This window comes from Thamnophis sirtalis, unplaced genomic scaffold (assembly GCF_051295495.1).
Source record: "Thamnophis sirtalis isolate CommonGarterSnake01/CBP01778 unplaced genomic scaffold, rThaSir2_p1.2 scaffold_14, whole genome shotgun sequence".
Taxonomy (NCBI): Eukaryota; Metazoa; Chordata; class Lepidosauria; order Squamata; family Natricidae; genus Thamnophis; species Thamnophis sirtalis.
In genome coordinates this window covers 3517311-3539465 of record NW_028261394.1, presented here as the reverse complement: position 1 = coordinate 3539465, position 22155 = coordinate 3517311, and the positions used below count along the sequence as shown (strand labels likewise).

Below are 22155 nucleotides of genomic sequence, written 5' to 3'. Positions count from 1 at the left end.
GCGCCATCGTGGATGGTTGTGTTCAGACACAGGAAGTCAGGGCTTCATCTGATGGTGACTTAATCATACAGCAGCCCTGTTGCGTCCTTGTTACGAAAAACAGATAAGCAGGGTTTGGTCAGCTGCCCAAACCTCCCTTCCTTTCATTCTCCTTTTTCAAAGCTTGCGTTAGATAAGCTGGGGGTGTCATTGTCTGACATTTTACTCACTTCCTCCGGCGGCTTCATTTTGCTACGCTGGTTTCCGGCAAAGGAGGAGTTCGCGAAGGACCAGAGCAGAGTTATGAATGATTTCCCCAAACGTATTCATCAGCCAGAAGGTGCCGTCACAAAGCTGATTAGACCGATGTTTCCTCTTCGCAACCACGATTGAAAAGGCCAGGCATACATTTTGCAGAAAGATATTTTTGGGGGTATGTGTGTGCTGTGTGTTGTCTTTCTTTCCTGATCTTGTGAGATCCTGTATAATTAGTCTCTGGGTACAGAACTTGGAATGAATCCTAGTTTCCTTTAGCCATGAGTTGTTGCTTGTTGTTGTTGATCTCTCACTGGCCTCCAGCTGTTGTGGCCTGCCACCGGTCAGCAGAGTCAGCAACAGACAAGTGAGGAGGTTGGGGAGGAACCTGGGCCAGTCCTGGAGTCCGGGGAAGGCTCTGAGGAGGCCTCTGTGTTGTAGGCAGAGAGGGGGCCAGAGCCGTATGCCAGTTATCAGCTGCCTTCAGAGTCAGACATCAGTGAGGCAGAAGAACAGCTGGAGCCTGTTCCCAGTGTGCGCATGCGCAGAGTTGCCAGCCGAAGGGAACAGCTAAAGAACAGGGGTTGACTTGGGAGTAAGGCCACAGGTGGACAATGAATGGCCCCTCCCAGAGGCAATAAAAGAGGAGCAAAAGGGGAGTGGAGTTTGCAGGAGACAATCAGTTCACTTCATTGGTTCGTGACTCTCCGAGACTCCTTGCCAAGTTTTGCAGAGATCAGCCTGGCAGCTCTCCAAGCCAGATGAGGTCTGTGACTGTAAATCCTCCCTTGAAAGACTTTGCTGGGTGTGAATGAGCAGATTTCACAGTCGATGAATCAAAGGGATTTTTGTCGGGACAACAAGAAGTTTGCTTCATGCTCTTGGGAAGCCTCGGTCAGAACACTTGCATTATCATTTGTTAGGAAAGGAGGGGGACAATGCGAAAGCCCACCCCAAGCTCTAGCCGAGATTGTGGCCGTAAGTCGGTCCGTTTTTTGTGTAAACTTCCTGACAATTGCAGACATTGTCGATTGTGATTGTTTCACTCCAGTACAAGTCCCTCCCTTTTCCACCTTTCAGGCAGACAGAGCAATGCAGGTATCCGTTTTCAACCTGCCCGGTTTTATGACCACTTTTGCAAATGTAGCGGTCCTTAAGGGAGTCCATTGCAAACTCCAATTTCTGACCAAAAAATAATAATAATAGATCACAGTCATGTGACTGTGGGATGCTGCAAACAGACACAATTGTGAGCCAGTTGCTGAATGACCACGGGGAGCATCAGAACTTCGAATTTGGGGCATAAGTATCTTTTTTCAGCTTCGTCATAACTTTCACCAGTTGCTAAAGAGTTGGTCATAAGTCGAGGATCCTCCATATTTCTCTTCACAGAGTAGAGTGCTTCCAGTTACCAATAAAGGATAATATGTCAGCGTTCCAAGTATAATGTAGAATTAAATCAGAATCAAAGGCAAGACAATCCTTAAAGTTCCAATTTAATAAAGCAGACATCTTAGCACAGTGTTTCTCAACCTTGACGACTTTAAGTCCTGTGGACTTCAACTCCCAGAATCCCCCAGCCAGCACAGCTGTCTTAGCACATCTGTGTTAATCCCAATACTGGAAATGACATCAGAATCCCACCCAGTTAAAAGTTCATGATCTTGTCCCCACACCCACAATCCATCACATGGTCTAATCTTCTTCTTCCACGCTGGCATCCACACCCAGCTGCTTCCGGTCAGGTGTAAAAGTGCGGAGACAAAGGATGACCTTGGCTTCTAGTAAAGAATGAAAACAATACATTCCACAATCCTACTCCTGTCTATTCCCCCCTCCCGTCAACTATACTAATGAAACAGCATAATGAAATAAGAGAAAGTGTGGCAGGCCAAAATTCTAAATGCAGGCCTGACAGAATATTTGAAATGAGGAGTCACTGATGCTCCCGGGAGCTTGCTTTTTTGCAGACATTTTATTACCCAACTAGGTAACATCATCAGTGCTAGAAGGGAAGAGCAGGAGGAGGAATGGTGGGGTCCTTGGTGCTCTCTGAGCTTGGTTGTTTTCTTGCAGACATTTCATTACCAATCTAGGTGACATCATCAGTGGGCTTTGCTCTCTTTCTCCCTTCTAACGGATGATGTTACCTAGTTGGGTAACGAAATGTCTGCATGAAAACATCCAAGCTCAGAGAGCACCAATCGCTCTTCGGGATGCAAACTGTCCCGCAAAATTAAGAATACTCCGTACGGTAATCCTGTTGGGGTAGGAGACAAACAATAAACTCTTTGTTGCTGCTACAATTTGAACATTTCAAAACCTGAACAGGTGAATTCTGGCCTTTGTTTCCCGGTCAGCCCACATGGCTAACTTCACATCTGCAGTCGGGGGGGAAATTTGTGCCAGGAGGTTTCCATGGCAGTTGAGCACTTAAGACAGTTTTGTGTCATCCCTGAAGTGGCATTCAAATCAGAGGCTGCGAGAACAAGTGTGATAAAGCCCATGCATGTTGTAACTATTTAAAACTCTCCTTGTGGACGGTTGAGGCGAAGGTGGGGAGGGGAGGGGAAGTTTTGCGAGAAAGAAGGAGGGAGAAGAAGGGAGGGAGATGGAGACAAGAGAGGACGTGAAGCTGAGCAGCAGAAGGATGAAGCTTCCCTTAAATCCCCCCAAAGGATTCAGACTGGCATCTTCTCAACCGCTTTTGATTCCTCCTCTTAAAATGCCGAATGACAATTTTGTATTCGTTTTGATCGCCGAATGACAATATTTTGTACCTGTTTTGATCATGGCCCTGTTCCCAGTTTGCAGGGAACAGGGGGAATTTGAGAGACCCCCGATTTATTTATTATTTTACTTGTTTATCTCATCAAGCATGAACAATACCCTTCATGGTATTGGATCCGGGTACTTGAGAGACCGCCTGCTGCCAATTACCTCCCACAGACTCATTAGATCTCACAGGGTTGGCCTCCTCCGGGTGCCATCTACCAGCCAATGCCACCTGGCTATTACCCGGGGGAGGGCCTTCTCTGTGGCAGCTCCGGCCCTCTGGAATGAACTCCCCGCAGGGATTCGGACCCTCACCTCTCTCCAGGCCTTCCGAAAAGCCGTCAAAACCTGGCTTTGTTGGCAGGCCTGGGGGTGATGAGTTCCCTCCCCTCTCGACATGTATGGTTGTGCGACTGTTGCCTATTTTTACTATTTGTATTTTGTCTTTTATGTTCCCCCCTTTTTTCCCCTTTGAATTGTTCGCTGCCCTGAGTCCTCCCGGAGAAGGGCGGCATACAAATAATAAAATACCAATACCAATACCAACGAGGTACAAGTATACAAGTATAGACATGATTATGAATACATGAAATGAATGCGAATACAAAGGAGCATTAGGACAGGGACGGAAGGCTCACTGGTGCACTCATGCACACCCCTTAAAGACCGCTTAGGAATGGGGTGAGGTCAACAGTAGACAGTCCATGGTTAAAGTTACGGGAATTTAGGGATGTAACAACGGAGTCAGGTAGAGCATTCCAGGCGTTGACCACTCTGTGGCTGAAGTCCTATTTTCTGCAATCGAGTTTGGAGCGGTTGACCTTGAGTTTGTATCGATTGTGAGCTCGTGTGTTGTTGTGGTTGAAGCTGAAGTATTCATTGACAAGTAGGACATTGTAGCGGATAATTTTATGTACTACGCTTATGTCGGATCGAAGACAACATAGTTCTAAGTTGTCCAAGACCAAAATTTCAAGCCTGGTGGCTTAAGGTATTCAGTTGTGAGCAGAGGAGTGAAATTCTTCTCGTGAAACACCTCTAGACTCACTCGATCGTATTAATGTCTGATATACCGTGTGGATTCCAGGCAGACGAGCTGAATTCGAGGATTGGTCTGGCAAAGGTTTTGTATGCCCTAGTTAGCAGTATAATATTACCGGAGATGAAGCTACGCAAGATCAGGTTAACAACTCTTAATGCCTTTTTTTTTTTAGCTAAGCAAGCGTTGGCAAAATCCTGCTTCAGTTTTCCTAAATTTCTGTGTGATATGAAAACATTCACTCTATTTTCCTTGGATTTAAGGTTATTAATTTCCACAGCCATTCCTTTTACCTAGTTCCCAGGTAGACCTCAACTTAAAACCCCTTGGTTAGTGGCCGTTGGAAATCACAATGGCCCTGATTTATAACTGTTTTGTAGGGTCTCCTCCTTGGGATGTGGGGTGCTGGACTAGAAGATCTACAAGGTCTCTTCCAACTGTGTTAATCTGTTAAAAAAAATATGCCTATGGTCGCTTGATCAAATTTGGATGCCTGGCAACTCGCTCCTATTGATGGTTGCAGTGTCCCGAGGTCACGCGATCACCATTTGTGAGCATCCAACAACGGGGAAGCAGATTCACTTAACAGCAGTGTTACTAACTGAACAACCGCTGTGATTTACTTAGCAACCGTTCTGACCCCCCTCGTTCCACACCAAAGCACTCTCCAAGCCAAAGATAAGTTACGGCATTTAATTAACAGACAGACAGGTCCTTGGCAGCAAACTGGCACAGACAAACTTGGGCAGCAATAAACACAGATCAGGCTTGGCAGCAATCCAGCCTGCCAAGCTCACAACAATGTTCTCCGACATTCATTCCTGCCTTGACTTCTGCAAGAGGGGCATGTGCAAAAGTAGTCTTTTTATAGTCTGGAGAGGAGCCTAATGACCACCAGCTGAGTGCAATTATCTCCTGTAACTGCTCAACTGTTCCTGACGCCTATTAGCTCTCCGGTGCTGGGCATCCAGGAACAACTCACTGCTGGCGTCCGGATCACTCTCCCTTGTCTCCTCCCCACTGGTCCAAGGCTCAGGCACCTCCTGGTGGCCAACCAGCCTCTCTGCGCCCTGCTCAGAGTCGGAACCCTGTCCAGGGTCCTCCACATCCTCCAGAGCCGACTCATCGGGCCCCTCGCTGTCGGAGTCTGGTGGCAGCTCCAACGGCTCCTGCTGGGTCACAACAGCAACAGTGGCAAGAAAGGTTATAAAATGGGGCAAAACTCACTGAGTCTCGCTTAGCGACAGAAATTTGGGGGCTCAAATTGTGGTCGTGGGTCAAGGGCTTCCTGTGCATTCACTGCAAAGCATCCTAATTTTCAACCCCAAATGCAGTATCGCAGCATACATACAACCCTCCCCCCCCTTCACATTCCACAATCCGGCATCGCAACATTTTTTTTTTACATTTACCCGTGACTATGTCAAACAGCCAAAGAGGCGTTGCACACCTCGTCTTACTCTCTGGGAAAGGTTTCTGCTAAGCCTTCCCTTAGCCTCATGCCTGCATTATTTCCACATCCTCACAGCTTCCCGCGGCCAACATTCAGCCCCCAGCGGAGGCTAAAACCTTCCATAATTCATCATTTCTCTAAAGCCGCACATGGGCCGTCCCCTTTTTTTTTCTCTCATAAGCCATGGTTTGCTGGATAAACAACAGATGGCTCTGCAGCCTTGTCGTTGGTTAAGCCCCGTGTTTGTGGCTAGGACAATATAAATGGTGATACTGAGATCCAGCCAATTCTGGCTCGTTGGGGCATCGATCCAAATAAAACAGCCATTCTGGGAGCAACAAAATAGCTATTAATAATTTGCACACACAAAAAAAGTGTGGTGGGTTTTGTAAGATAACCAGCTGAGGGTGAGGTTGGGTTTTCTGCTGGGATGGATGTCGGCACCAGCTATAATTTCTCTGTCTTACGTTTCACTTACTTGTAACAACTGCAGGGCTGGTGTGAGGCTGCTTAAGATCACCTCCCCTCCAATGCTTATGGCCACAGCTGCATCAACAGCGAGTGTGTTTTCTTTGGCCCACAGTGATCTTCCTTGCCTCCATTCGCTTATCTCCACGACTCTTTTTTTCCCCTCCTCTGTGTAAATGCCAACACGGGGCTTGCTGCAGACGAGTGTGATTCGTTGGCCTGTTTCATTTCTGGGAGGGGGTGGTGGTGTGTTTCCGCACCTGTCTATAGACAGAGTGATGCCAGGAAGAGTTGACTCTCAGAGAGAATTGAAGAGGATGTCCTAATATCCTTTTCACCTTCTCTACTCACCTTTCTTATTCGTATCATTATTGTGACTATTATGACTCTGTCGCTTTGCACGAACACTGAGAGCTTCTGTCCTAGAGACGAATTCCTTGTTTGTTTAATCATACTTGGCCAATTAAGTATTTCTCTTCTCTTCTCTCCTCTCCTCCATTCATCCGATATTCTATTCTATTCTATTCTATTCTATTTTACTCTACTCTACTCTACTTTACCCTACCCTATTCTACTCTACTCATTAGTCTGTTCTGTTCTACATTCTATTTTCCATTCTGCATTCTATTCTATTCTGTTCTATGTTCTATTTTCCATTCTGCATTCTACCCTATCCTATCCTATCCTATTCTATCCTATTCTATTCTTACCTATTCTTACCTATTCTTACCTATTCTATTCTTACCTATTCTATTCATTAATCTGTTCTATTCTGTTCTATGTTCTATTTTTCATTCTGCTTTCTGCATTCTACCCTACCCAATTCTACTCTACTCTACCCTACCCTATTCTACTCTACTCATTAGTCTGTTCTGTTCTACATTCTATTTTGCATTCTGCATTCTATTCTATTCTGTTCTATTTTCCATTCTGCATTCTACTCTACCATACTCTACCCTACCCTACCCTATCCTATCCTATCCTATCCTATCCTACCCTACCCTACCCTATCCTATCCTATCCTATTCTATTCTATTCTTACCTATTCTATTCTTACCTATTCTATTCATTAATCTGTTCTATTCTGTTCTATGTTCTATTTTCCATTCTGCATTCTACTCTACCATACTCTACCCTACCCTACCCTACCCTATCCTATTCTATTCTATTCTTACCTATTCTATTCATTAATCTGTTCTATTCTGTTCTATGTTCTTTCCATTCTGCATTCTACCCTACCCTACCCTACCCAATTCTACTCTACTCTACTCTACTCTACCCTACCCTATTCTACTCTACTCATTAGTCTGTTCTGTTCTACATTCTATTTTGCATTCTGCATTCTATTCTATTCTGTTCTATTTTCCATTCTGCATTCTACTCTACCATACTCTACCCTACCCTACCCTATCCTATCCTATCCTATCCTATCCTATCCTACCCTACCCTACCCTACCCTATCCTATCCTATCCTATCCTATTCTATTCTTACCTATTCTATTCATTAATCTGTTCTATTCTGTTCTATGTTCTATTTTTCATTCTGCATTCTGCATTCTACCCTACCCTTACCCTACCCTACCCTACCCAATTCTACTCTACTCTACTCTACCCTATTCTATTCTGCTTGTTGTTTGCTGAATTCTGTAAAGCAATTCCTTCTCTCTTCCTATTGCTCCTGCTTTTTGGGGCGGTGCGGAATCAGGACACGAATGTGCAGCCTTGTTGCATGTTGCCCTGGGAACAAAGGGTTGGGAACCATCATTCCAAGACCACCCTCGTCCACAAAACCTGGATCTCTAAGATATCTTGGCTTGTGGCATCCATCTCCTGGCTTTGCGCACCCCTTGTCCGAATACAAGATGTTCATTCACCCTGTTACTCTGAGGCCTCCTGTATAAAGTTGATTTTCTAGGTTACTGTTGCAAGTCTCCTGCTATCTAGGTTAGCTGTTTTTTTCCTCCGTTAAGTGAAAAGCGAAAAGAAAAGGCTGAAAAAAAAGTGGTTTCTGCTGCTATTTGGCGGTGCAATCTCAAGAAAAGAGATGCGGCCTTAAGGAAAGGCACTTCAGATCATAGTTGAAAAACCGGGTCGTAAAAAATTAATGAATGGCCATCCTTAATTGCAATCTAAAAATACGCCTTCAAAGGAGGGGAGAGAGAGAGAGAGAAACCATGCAAATGGTGCTTTTTTATTTTATTTTTTCAAAAGGGAAGGAGACGTTTCTTTGCTTTGACGTAAAGCATCAGGGACGCGGTGGCTCAGTGGCTAAAACGCTGAGCTTGTCGATCAGAAAGGTCGGCAGTTTGGCGATTCGAATCCCTAGCGCCACATAACAGGGTGAGCTCCCGTGACTTGTCCCAGCTTCTGCCAACCTAGCAGTTCGAAAGCAAATAAATAATGCAGGTAGAAAAATAGGTGCCACCTTTGGTGGGAAGGTAACAGAATTCCATGCGCCTTCGGCGTTTAGTCATGCCAGCCACATGACCACGGAGACGTCTTCGGATAGTGCTGGCTCTTCAGCTTTGAAACGGAGATGAGCACCGCCCCCTAGAGTCAGGAACGAATAATACGTATGTGTGGAGGGGAACCTTTACTTTTATAGCATCAGGACATCTGATGAACATGGGTAGAATCCATGAGACTTTGTGGCATAATAAAACCAGTTACGCTCACTCAATTCTTTTTCTGTAAGCTTTCTTCTGGACAAGATGTTGGACCTTCAACAGATTGATATTTAGAATAGAATAACAGAGTTGGAAGGGACCTTGGAGGTCTTCTAGTCCAACCCCCTGCCTAGGCAGGAAACCCTACGCCACTTCAGAAAAATGGCTTCTCCAGCATCTTCTTAAAGACTTCCAGTGTTGGGGCATTCACAACTTCTGCTGTTCCACTGATTAATTGTACTAACTATCAGGAAATTTCTCCTCAGTTCTAAGTTGCTTCTCTCCTTGATTAGTTTCCACCCATTGCTTCTTGTCCTATCCTCAGGTGCTTTGGAGGATAGCTTGACTCCCTCTTCTTTGGGGCAGCCCCAGAGATATTGGAAGACTGCTATCATGTCTCCCCTAGTCCTTCTTTTCATTAAACTAGACCTACCCAGTTCCTGCAACCGTTCTTCATATGTTTTAGCCTCCAGTCCCCTAATCCTCCTTGTTGCTCTTTTCTGGACAAAATGTGGGATCTTTCTGGAACCAAACTGTCTTTCCTTCTTCTCTACGTCTTCTTTTAGGGAGAAGCGTGGGAAAATGGACGAGTGCCTCGAAACCTTGAAGGACGAAGAGGAAGCTCTATGGGAGAACGTTGAATGCAATCGTCATATGCTGACCCGTTACATCAACCCCGCCAAGCTGACCCCGTACCTGCGCCAGTGCAAAGTCTTGGATGAGCAGGATGAAGATGAGGTCCTCAACTCCCCGATGCTCCTCTCCAAGATCAACCGAGCCGGTAAGATGAACCACCAAGTTCAGAGAGCACCAAGGAACCACTACAACCCATGGTGGCAAACTTATGGCATGCAGAGCCCTCTCCGCTGGCATGTCAGCCATCACCCAGTTTAGCTGCACCACGCATGCGTGCATGCCTCCCACCAGCCAGCTGATTTTCAGGTCTCAGCAGCGCATGCAGGAGATGTGCACGCATGCACAGTGGGGTTGCATGGACATTCACAGGGGGGTTGCATGGACATTCACGGGGGCAGGGGGTATCACACGCATGCATGGAGGGAGTGCAGGGGGGGAGGTGTGCCCACCACCCCATCTTTGATTTCAGGAGGCTTTGGGAAAGCCTGCTAGTCACAAAACAGGACATTGGGGAGTGCGGTGCCCCCACTGTGGCCTGTTTTTGGTCCCAGGAGGCTTCAGGGAGGCCGAGGTGGCGCAGTGGTTAGGGCGCAGTACTGCAGGCCACTTCAGCTGACTGTTATCTGCAGTTCAACGGTTCAAATCTCACCAGGATCAAGGTTGACTCAGCCTTCCATCCTTCCGAGGTGGGTAAAATGAGGACCCAGAAGGAAGGAAGGAAGGAAGGAAGGAAGGGAGGGAGGGAGGGAGGGAGGGAGGGAGGGAGGGAGGGAGGAAGGAAGGAAGGAAGGAAGGAAGGAAGGAAGGAAGGAAGGAAGGAAGGAAAGAAGGGCCATGAGGGCGCACTGGTTAGAACGTAGTACTGCAGGCTACTTCTGCTGACTGCCATCTGCCTGCAATTTGGCAGTTCGAATCTCACCAGGCTCAAGGTTGACTCAGCCTTCCATCCTTCCGAGGTGGGTGAAATGAGGACCCGGATTGTTGGGGGCGATATGCTGACTCTGTAAACCGCTTAGAGAGGGCTGAAAGCCCTATGAAGCGGTATATAAGTCTAACTGCTATTGCTATTGCTAAAAGTAGGCAAGGGGGGTCACACATATGCGTGGGGGGAGAGGGGGGATTGCATGCATGCGCACGGGAGCGGGAGGGAGCAGGGCGCATTGCATTATGTGGGCGGCCATGCACACATGCACATGGGCTGCCGCAGCGCACAGTTTTTGGCATGCAAGGAGAAAAGGGTTAGCCATCCCTTCCCTCTAGCCAACCACCTATCTCCAGAAATATTAGCGGCACCATGTATAAAGTTGTAATCTTAACCAGACGGAGCAGGGGTGGGGTGGGAGTGGGGAAATCTTGTTGGCGGGATTGAACGGAGTAAGAGTTCCAGACCGCTTCCCCAGCCTTCCTTGGAGACCCAGTACTTATTCCCCCTTTAGCTAAGCCTTTAAAGGTCAATTAGTTTATCATTCAGGTTTTATTACAATTGCCTTTATTTTATTCTTGGAAACTGTAAAAGCCAGCTCAAATGTTAATTTTTTTTTTAGCAGAAGGACAGCATATCAATTTGGTGTTTAAACAAATGGCATTACATTCCGGGAGGTTTATATGCAGAGCGCCCGTTCTGCTAAATGTTATGCATGAGGCTTGTTCTGTCTTGCTTTGATATTCTGCGGAGAGGTGTTTTTTTTTTTAAATGGCGTATTCTTTTGAGTTCTTTTGGTTGGTGCTGGGAAAGGTAATTTCACAGGCTGTATTTTGTGTGTGTGTGTGTGTGTTTGTGTGTGTGTGTGTGTGTGTGTGTGTGTGTTATGTCAAAGCACCTGGTATGCCCAAATATGGGAGGGAGCATACTGCTTCCCTTTTGCCTTTCGGCTCCATGCTAGGAGCCTTCCAGGCAGGAAACCATTTTCGTGTTGTATTTGTGCTGATAAATAAATGAAGTATAGATCTATTTCAAGCTATTTAGCTCTCATCAGCTAGCCATACCCTTGCTGGGATTCAAGCCTGGGCTGTTTTTACATATTAGGCAGTTGTATTAACCTCTAAGCCACAAGCTCTCCTCCCTTCCCAGCTGAGCCAAGGAAATAAGTAAGTCTTATGTCGGAGCACCTGGTATGCCCAAATATGGGAGGGAGCATACTGCTTCCCTTTTGCCTTTCGGCTCCACCCTAGGAGCCTTCCAGGCAGGAAACCGTCCTTGTGTTGTATTTGTGCTGATAAATAAATGAAGTATAGATCTATTTCAAGCTATTTAGCTCTCATCAGCTAGCCATACCCTTGCTGGGATTCAAACCTGGGCTGTTTTTACATATTAGGCAGTTGTATTAACCTCTAAGCCACAAGCTCTCCTCCCTTGCCAGCTGAGCCAAGGAAATAAGTAAGTCTTATGTCGGAGCACCTGGTACGCCCAAATATGGGAGGGAGCATACTGCTTCCCTTTTGCCTTTCAGCTCCACCCTAGGAGCCTTCCAGGTAGGAAACCGTTCTTGTGTTGTATTTGTACTGATAAATAAATGAAGTATAGATCTATTTCAAGCTATTTAGCTCTCATCAGCTAGCCATACCCTTGCTGGGATTCGAACCTGGGCTGTTTTTACATATTAGGCAGTTGTATTAACCTCTAAGCCACAAGCTCTCCTCCCTTGCCAGCTGAGCCAAAGAAATAAGTAAGTCTTATGTCGAAGCACCGGGTATGCCCAAATATGGGAGGGAACATACTGCTTCCCTTTTGCCTTTCAGCCCCACCCTAGGAGCCTTCCAGGCAGGAAACCATTTTTGTGTTGTATTTGTGCTGATAAATAAATGAAATATAGATCGATTTCAAGCTATTTAGCTCTCATCAGCTAGCCATACCCTTGCTGGGATTCGAACCTGGGCTGTTTTTACATATTAGGCAGTTGTATTAACCTCTAAGCCACAAGCTCTCCTCCCTTGCCAGCTGAGCCAAGGAAATAAGTAAGTCTTATGTCGGAGCACCTGGTATGCCCAAATATGGGAGGGAGCATACTGCTTCCCTTTTGCCTTTCGGCTCTACCCTAGGAGCCTTCCAGGCAGGAAACCATTCTTGTATTGCATTTTTGCTAATAAATAAACAAAGGGAGACTAGTATAGATCTATTTCAACCTATTTAGCTCTCATCAGCTAGCCATACCCTTCGCTGGGATTCGAACCTGGGCTGTTTTTACATATTAGGCAGTTATTTGGGCATACCAAGTGCTTTGACATAACACTTAATCATTCCCTTGGCTCAGCTGATGAGGGAGGAGAGCTTGTGGCTTAGAGGCTAATACAACTGCCTAACATGTAAAAACAGCCCGGGTTCAAATCCCAGCGAAGGGTATGGCTAGCTGATGAGAGCTAAATAGCTTGAAATAGATCTATACTAGTCTCCCTTCGTTTATTTATCAGCAAAAATGCAATGCACACACGCACGCACGCACAAACATACACACACACATATAATTTCTCACGTGTTCTACAGATAACGATCATTCGTCTTATGCCACTTTCACCTCTTCTTACCTCGTTTGTAATTTCGGTTTCAAATTGAAATTCTCTATTTTAATAACGAGATCAATGCTTGGCCTTATTGTAGGTCGTCTCCTGGACATCCTTCATACAAAGGGAGAGAGGGGCTACGTGGTCTTCTTGGAGAGCCTTGAATTTTACTATCCTGAACTCTACAAATTAGTAACGGGGAAGGAACCCACGCGGCGTTTTTCTACTATCGTTGGTAAGTGGGGTTCACTTTTGGGGGGGGGGGGAATCTGTTATTCCAAACAGTCAATATAGGGGAAATCCTTTATAAACTTTCTTGGTTCTTTGTTGCTTGGAGCAAAGTAGGGGAAAAAAACTAAAAATGTAGGACATTAAGTTTTTGATATATCGTACAGATAATACTCAAGGTTCAATCACAATTAAGGGACGCGGTGGCTCAGGGGCTGAGACACTGAGTTTGTTGATCAGAAAGATCGGCAGTTTGGTGGTTCGAGTCCCTAGCACCGTGTAATGGTGTGAGCTCCCGTTACTTGTCCCAGCTTCTGCCAACCTAGCAGTTCGAAAGCACGTAAAAAATGCAAGTAGAAAAATAGGAGCCACCTTTGATGGGAAGGTAACAGCGTTCCGTGTGCCTTCAGCATTGAGTCCTGCCGGCCACATGACCACGGAGATGTCTTCGGACAGTGCTAGCTCTTCGGCTTTGAAATGGAGATGAGCACCGCCCCCTGGAGTCGGGAACAACTAGCACATATGTGTGAGGGGAACCTTTACCTTATAATCACAATTGGGACAAGATTTTTCATTGTCTACGGAGATTCGCAGTCATCCAGGTCTTGGTTGTCCCAAAGGAGCTTTTTTCAGGAGGCAACTGGACTTTCTGATTTTCCTTTGAAGACGTTTCTCTTCTCATCCAAGAAGCTTCTTCATCTCTGACTGGATGGTGAAGAACGGAAGGATTTATATTCCTTGCAGACTGAGTTGGTCATTTGCATCATTTTTTAGAGAGTCCATGAGGCTACTTGGACCTGGAAGTCTTCACACCCATCTACACTACTCAGGTGACCCGCAGATAAACCTCCAAGTGGCCTCAATGACCCTCTAAAAGGATGCAAATGACTAACTCTGTCTGCAAGGAATATAAATCCTTCTATTCCCCATCATCCAGTCAGAGCTGAAGAAGCTTCTTGGATGAGAAGCGAAATGAAAGAAAAACCAGGAAGTCCAGTTGCCCCTTTGAAAAAAACTTTCAAGGAAAGAATTCCCATTGAGTCACATCCAATTTTACAACTGTTTGCCACAATTGTTAAGTGAACCCAACTTTCCCCCATTGACTTTGCTTTGTTGGAAGATGAGAGGTCATACAGTTAATCCTCAACGTTCAACCACAATCGGGACAAGCATTTCCATCACCTGTGCATGGCCCTCCTGAGCTCCGTTTTCATTGGCAGAGGAGCCAGTCTTTCTATGTTTCCAGGGTGGACTCACAGGGCAAATCTAAGCACTAGGCACTAAGATCCGGCCAGAGGTGGGTTCCTACCAATTTCGCACCAGTTCGGTAGAACCAGTTCATCAAATCTACCGAACCGGTTAGAAGAGGTTCCACCAGTGGACCCGGAAAGCAGGCCATACCTACAGAAGAGGTTCCAAATTTTTTTGAAACCCACCACTCACACACACCCAGATTCACACAGAGAGAGAAAGAGAAAGAGAAAGAAAGGAAGAAAGAAAGAAAGAAAAAAGAAAGAAAAAAAGTGAGCGAGAGATGAAAGAAAAAAAGGAAAAAGGGACAGAGAGACAAAAGGAAGGAGAGAGAGAGAGAGAGAGAGAACACATGGCCAGCAAGCCACTCCCACCAGGTCACATGGCCTGCAAGCCACTCCCACAAAGGAGGCCACACCCACGGAGTGGGTTCAAAAAAAATTTGAAACCCACCACTGACACACACACACACACACAGACTCACACAGAGAGAGAAAGAAAGGAAGAAAGAAAGAAATAAAAAAAGAAAAAAGTAAGAAAAAGTGAGCGAGAGATGAAAGAAAAAAAGGAAAAAGGAACAGAGAGACAAAAGGAAGGAGAGAGAGAGAGAGAGAGAGAGAGAGAGAGAGAGAGAGAGAGAGAGAGAGAGAGAGAGAGAACACATGGCCGGCAAGCCACTCCCACCAGGTCACATGGCCGGCAAGCCACTCCCACAAAGGAGGCCACACCCACGGAGTAGGTTCAAAAAAAATTTGAAACCCACCACTGACACACACACACACAGAGAGACTCACACAGAGAGAGAAAGAAAGGAAGAAAGAAAGAAATAAAAAAAGAAAAAAGTAAGAAAAAGTGAGCGAGAGATGAAAGAAAAAAAGGAAAAAGGAACAGAGAGACAAAAGGAAGGAGAGAGAGAGAGAGAGAGAGAGAACACATGGCCGGCAAGCCACTCCCACCAGGTCACATGGCCGGCAAGCCACTCCCACAAAGGAGGCCACACCCACGGAGTAGGTTCAAAAACAAATTGAAACCCACCACTGACACACACACACACACAGACTCACACAGAGAGAGAAAGAAAGGAAGAAAGAAAGAAATAAAAAAAGAAAAAAGAAAGAAAAAGTGAGTGAGAGATGAAAGAAAAAAAGGAAAAAGGGACAGAGAGACAAAAGGAAGGAAAGAGAGAGAGAGAGAGAGAGAGAGAGAACACATGGCCGGCAAGCCACTCCCACCAGGTCACATGGCCGGCAAGCCACTCCCACAAAGGAGGCCACACCCAAGGAGTAGGTTCAAAAAATTTTTGAAACCCACCACTAACACACACAACACACACACACACACACACACACACACACACAGACTCACACAGAGAGAGAAAGAAAGGAAGAAAGAAAGAAATAGAAAAAGAAAAAAGAAAGAAAAAGTGAGCGAGAGATGAAAGAAAAAAGGAAAAAGGGACAGAGAGACAAAAGGAAGGAGAGAGAGAGAGAGAGAGAGAGAGAGAGAGAGAGAGAGAGAGAGAGAGAGAGAACACATGGCCGGCAAGCCACCCCCACCAGGTCACATGGCCGGCAAGCCACTCCCACAAAGGAGGCCACACCCACAGAGTAGATTCAAAAGTTTTTTGAAACCCACCACTGGATCCGGCCCACAGGTTTGACACCCCTGGTCTACAGGGTTTTTTTGGACCATGGTCTTTAGCCCCATCCTGATCAATTGAACCCTTCCTGCTACTCACCACCCTTAGCTTGTTGCGATGACTTACTTTGTGCCGGCTTCTTTCTCTGTTTGCGTCGCAGTAGAAGAGGGGCACGAGGGCCTCACTCACTTCCTGATGAACGAGATCATAAAGCTGCAGCAGCAAGTCAAGACGAAGGACGCCCAGCGCTGCGAGCTCTTGGCCAAGTCCCGCCAGATGGAAGACGAGAGGAAGCAGCTGAAGCTCAACAAGATCGAGCTCCTCACCTTCCAGGAGAGATACAACAAAATGAAAGACGAGAGGAACAATTACAACGACGAGCTGATCAAGGTGAAGGATGAGAACTACAACCTGGCGATGAGGTACGCCCAGCTCAGCGAAGAGAAGAACATGGCCGTGATGAGAAGCCGAGACCTTCAGCTCCAGGTGAGAGGAAGTTCTGGAGAACATTGGGTTCCTCTTTTGCATTAGGTGATCCTTTCATTCGGTGGTCTTGAGTCCATGTGTTTAACAAATCGCCAGTGTTTGATTCATATAAAACCCCAAACCAGCAGAGCACTTTAGGGTTTAAGTGGCACCCTTGAATGAATGGGTTGACAGGCCATATTTGAGGGCATCATGTAGGAGGCAGTACAGAGGTGGGTTCCTACCAGTTCGCACCAGTTCGGTAGAACCAGTTCGTCAAATTTTTGAAACCCACCACTGACACACACAGACACAGACACAGACACAGACACACACAGACAGACAGACAGACAGACAGACAGACTCACACAGAGAGAGAAAGAGAAAGAGAAAGAGAAAGAGAAAGGAAGGAAGGAAGGAAGGAAGAAAGAAAGAAGAAAGAAAGAAAGAAAGAAAGAAAGAAAGAAAGAAAGAAAGAAAGAAAGAAAGAAAGAAAGAAAGAAAGAAAAGAAAGAAGAAAAAAAGAAAGAAAAAAGTGAGAGAGATGAAAGAAAAAAAGAAAAAGGGACAGAGAGACAAAAGGAAGGAAAGAGAGAGAGAGGGAGAGAGAGAGAAAACACATGGCCGGCAAGCCACTCCCACCAGGTCACATGGCCAGCAAGCCACTCCCACAAAGGAGGCCACACCCACAGAGTAGGTTCGAAAAAATTTTGAAACCCACCACTGACACACACACACACCCACCCAGACAGACAGACTCACACAGAGAGAGAAAGAGAAAGAGAAAGGAAGGAAGGAAGGAAGGAGGGAAGGAGGGAAGGAAGGAAGGAAGGAAGGAAGGAAGGAAGAAAGAAAGAAAGAAAGAAAGAAAGAAAGAAAGAAAGAAAGAAAGAAAGAAAGAAAGAAAAAGGGAGAGAGAGTTGAAAGAAAAAAAGAAAAAGGGACAGAGAGACAAAAGGAAGGAAAGAGAGAGAGAGGGAGAGAGAGAGAAAACACATGGCCGGCAAGCCACTCCCACCAGGTCACATGGCCAGCAAGCCACTCCCACAAAGGAGGCCACACCCACAGAGTAGGTTCGAAAAAATTTTGAAACCCACCACTGACACACACACACACCCACCCAGACAGACAGACTCACACAGAGAGAGAAAGAGAAAGAGAAAGGAAGGAAGGAAGGAAGGAGGGAAGGAGGGAAGGAAGGAAGGAAGGAAGGAAGGAAGGAAGAAAGAAAGAAAGAAAGAAAGAAAGAAAGAAAGAAAGAAAGAAAGAAAGAAAGAAAGAAAGAAAGAAAGAAAGAAAGAAAGAAAAAGGGAGAGAGAGTTGAAAGAAAAAAAGAAAAAGGGACAGAGAGACAAAAGGAAGGAAAGAGAGAGAGAGGGAGAGAGAGAGAAAACACATGGCCGGCAAGCCACTCCCACCAGGTCACATGGCCGGCAAGCCACTCCCACAAAGGAGGCCACACCCACAGAGTAGGTTCGAAAAAATTTTGAAACCCACCACTGAGGCAGTAGCAAGAAACCTATAGCTCTCCATCAATTTCTGATGATGTTATCCATTCAATCATGTCCAGCTCTTGGTGATTTTATCAGCCAGGTCTCTCCACAACTTCTTCTCTTCTGCACTACCTCTTTGAGTTGTCCTATGCTCTGGTTGGGGTCAGCGCTGATGGTGTCCAGCCACCTCGTTCTTTGATGGCCTGGTTTCCTTTCACCACTAACTCTTCGAAACCTAATTGCTTCCTCCAGTGAATTCCCCCACACAGCACGGCCAAAATAAGTGACACCAGATCCAACACAATCCCAAACCAACATAACCAAGGGTTAGAGATCTTCGTAAATTAGGTTCAATGGCAACTGAATAAAAAAAGGACCTTCTAGATTAGAAACTAGAGTTTTTCACAGCTCTTGGACCCCCAAATGGGTTGGATTTCAGTGCCTGGGAATTCTGAGAATTGTTCTCTCTGTGGTTGACTGTGAAAGTTGTCAGGTACTGAGGATTTAATAGCTGCCAGCTGATGTAAGGTTGTAAGCTGTAAACCAGGCACTGATGCAATGACTGTAAGCTGATGCAATGAGGTGTCTATATATATATATAGGGGTCCATTAGAGGGTGTTTCTCTCTCTCGTCATGCATATTCATTTTCTCTCCTTGTGTCCCAGCTGAGTGGTAAGGGATTTTATCTTCATTCTACAATATATATTCAGTTAACATTAGCATTATTTTTCCCCAGAAAGTATACTTATATTTATTGTTAACCTTGCATTTCGTACCTTCAAACAGAGATCTTATTCCTTCATTTTTCAACAAAGCATCGCTGCCTATATATACCAGTTTTCATTTGTTCCCCTATTAGAATTGCTTATCAGCAGCGAAATATCATTATAATAAGTTCTTAACCTTATACATTATATCCCCAGACCTTATATTAATTCTTCATTGTGTCATTGTTAGATTATTTCACAGCATAATTATATCATCATTTACTTTCTTCAATTAAGGCATAAGTATGTCATTTTTCATTTCCAAAGTTTTTTTTTCTTTCTGTGCTTGGTTGTGAAAGTTGTCAGGTACTGAGGATTTAATAGCTGCCAGCTGATGTAAGGTTGTAAGCTGTAAACCGGGCACTGATGCAATGACTGTAAGCTGATGCAATGAGGTATATATATATATAGGAGTCCATTAGAGCAGTGGTTCCCAAACTTGGCAACTTTAAGACTTGTGGATTTCAACTCCCAGAGTTCTCCAGAAGAGCTAGCTGGAGAATTCTGGGAGTTGAAGTCCACAAGTCTTAAAGTTGCCAAGTTTGGGAACCACTGCATTAGAGGGTGTTTCTCTCTCTCGTCATGCATATTCATTTTCTCTCCTTGTGTCCCAGCTGAGTGGTAAGGGATTTTATCTAGCATGTGTATGTCTGTATATATGTATATCAGTGGTGGGTTTCAAAAAAATTTGGAACCTACTCTGTGGGTGTGGTCTCCTTTGTGGGAGTGGCTTGCTGGCCATGTGACTGGGTGGGAAGGGCTTGCCACCCATGTGACCGGGTGGGAGTGGCCTGCCGCCCATGTGACCGGGTGGGAGTGGCCAAGACGATGTCACTGAATTCTTTGCCCCAATGGATGAACTACAATAACATTAAAATAACTACAAAAACAATAAAAAAGCTACTTACAGTAGGAAGATGACTGTTCTTGCCAGTCTTCAGTATCACTGACTCCAATGAATGGGCTGCACAAAGAGGAGACACAGAAATGAGCTCTTTCAATGCCATCATTGGGATGAAACCAGCACACAAAACAATAAAGACAGCTACTTACAGAGGGAAGATTAGCGCCTTGCTGGTCTTCTGCACCACCACCTCACCACCTTGCTCAGTGGTGGGTTTCAACAAATTTTGGAACCTCTTCTGTAGGTGTGGCCTGCTTTCCGGGTCCACTGGTGGAACCTCTTCTAACCTCTTCGGTAGATTTGACGAACCAGTTCTACCGAACCGGTGCGAACCGGTAGGAACCCACCTCTGATGTATATATAAACCACTATTAATTGTATAAAAGTTCTGTGGACTCTGTTTCGCTCCTGGGTTTATCTCATAATAATACTCACACTGCCAAAACTCTGACTTGGTTAACTCTATGATGAAAAGTTTCGTCTAGCTACTAGCTACTTCATCTAGCTACTTCATCACGCTTTCCTGCATTCTTTAGCCCTGTTGAGTAATGTCTGAAATCTCTTTAAATTGACTCTGTTGTTTCTCCCGCTTGCTCTTCACTAACGAAACTGTAGTCGGAGTCATTATTTCTGCCTCTGCAATAATGTGTCTTATCGAAAATTAACCAGCGTCCTTCATTCTGGTTTGAAGACACCCAGGATGGCTTGGGGAATTCGATTTGGAGACCATCGCAGCAGATGTTGCTGTTGATGACACCATATGGAGCAAGGATTTCTTCCTCCAACAGGAGGCCCTTGGTGACTGATACCTCTTTGTTTATCTTGGCTCTCTGTGGGGCTACCTTAGATCGACAAGCTGAAACACAAGCTGAATAAAATGGAGGAAGAGTGCAAGCTGGAGAGGAACCAGTCTCTGAAACTCAAAAACGATATCGAGAACCGTCCGAAGAAAGAACAAGTTTTTGAACTGGAGCACGAGAACGAGGTGCTGAAGACCAAAATTCAGGAGCTGCAGTCTATAATCCAGGTGAGCAAGTTTTTTAATTTCTGGCTGATATATCTGATGATCTTGGAACTTAGGATGGGCGAGTACAGGAATTGAGAAGGAGGGTCAACCTTAACCCAACCCTAACCCTGATTTCTGCTACTTGCAAACTACAGTTGACCAGGGTACAGGTGTGATGACCAGGGGCATGGCACAGAGGTAACACGGGCCGAGGTGGCGCAGTGGTTAGGGTGCAGTACTGCAGGCCACTTCAGCTGACTGTTATCTGCAGTTCAGCGGTTCTAATCTCACCGGCTCAAGGTTGACTCAGCCTTCCATCCTTCCGAGGTGGGTGAAATGAGGACCCAGACTGTGGGGGCGATATGCTGACTCTGTAAACCGCTTAGAGAGGGCTGAAAGCCCTATGAAGCGGTATATAAGTCTAACTGCTATTGCTATTGCTATTGCAGCTGGCAGTTCAAACCACCCCCTTATTGCTCCAAATTTCCCTAAACGCTCCCATGTTTCTGGCAAGTCCCAGAGCAAAGTGATCCCCCCCTCTCTCTCTCACACACACACACAAAGAAACACACACACCTCAAGCAGCCTCTGGCTGCAAATGTTCCAGCCCAACGCTGTGAGCACCATGGCTTCAAAGCAAGAAATCCAGCAGGGCAAATTGATGAGTCCAGGAAGCAAAGGTCCAAGGAAAGTAATCCAGAAATCCAAAAAGAAAGCAAGGAATCTAGGAAAGTCCACTCAACACTCCCTGAATTCGGTGTTTGTTCCCAACAAATGTCCCCTCCCACAAAGTGTCTCCCTAAATCTCAGTCCCCAGGCGTGCCTTGTGAAGAGGGGTGGGGCACTCTCCTCCCAAGTAGTTGGGTCAGCCTGCACTGTTCCCGCCTTCTCTCCACTCTCCATGCCTGAGGATCAGGAGTGGGTGGTCCTTGCTCCTCGCCTGGGCTCTGTCTCTCATGTTCACTGCTTAGCCTCCCTTGGTCATCCTGCCCCCTCTTCCTTCCTGCCTACAAGCCATTCCCATCCTGAAAGCGCAGGGGGACTTTCCTCCCAAGCCAACGAAGCCTTCCCCTCGATGTCCATCGGCTCCACTTCCGGCTTGTCTTCCTCCGCAGATTCAGGCTCCGATGGGGGCATGGCAGCAGAGTTTGGCAAGAATCGGAAAGTTGGACAAAAATAGGAGAGAACCAGAATTATTATTGTCTTCCTGGGCAGCATTCTCAGAGATTGGTCACGTGGCGGCTACCTGCTGAGCTAGAAACAATCCCCCCCACACACACTGATCTGAGGGTGCAGAAGTTCAGCGTCATCCCCATTCGGCCATATTGTCACCTTCCCGCCTTTTCCCTCCCCGCTTCTGCCAGCTGTCCGTCTTCCCAGGAGACGCGTTGAAAATAATAATTTGGAAGATGGAAAGTGTTAGCTTGGCTAGCTTGAATTGAATCGCTAGTTGGGTATAAAGCAGCGGAGAAATAAAGCAGGAACTAATTGGAGCAGATGTAGAAGGTCTTCATGGTGGCCATGAAGGAGCGGATGTTGTAACTTTAGAGATTTCCTTGAGAGTAAGTCCCACCGTCCTATTTAAAGTTTGGATAGGCTGCTGTTGATGCGTCTTCTGAGACCAGCTGCTCA

The 22155-nt window shown here is 45.9% G+C and overlaps 1 protein-coding gene across 1 annotated transcript in view; it reads left to right on the top strand.

The window, feature by feature from the left end:
• Positions 1–321: 321 nt before the first annotated feature.
• Positions 322–22155, top strand: part of CARD11 (caspase recruitment domain family member 11) — a gene marked incomplete at its 3' end in the record, with an annotated part of 55562 nt that continues 33728 nt past the window's right edge. Inside the window, 5 exon segments of the mRNA XM_087728927.1 lie at positions 322–412; positions 9202–9416; positions 12867–13004; positions 16048–16373; positions 20365–20544. Of these exon segments, the coding sequence (XP_087585053.1) occupies positions 9218–9416; positions 12867–13004; positions 16048–16373; positions 20365–20544 (843 nt within the window).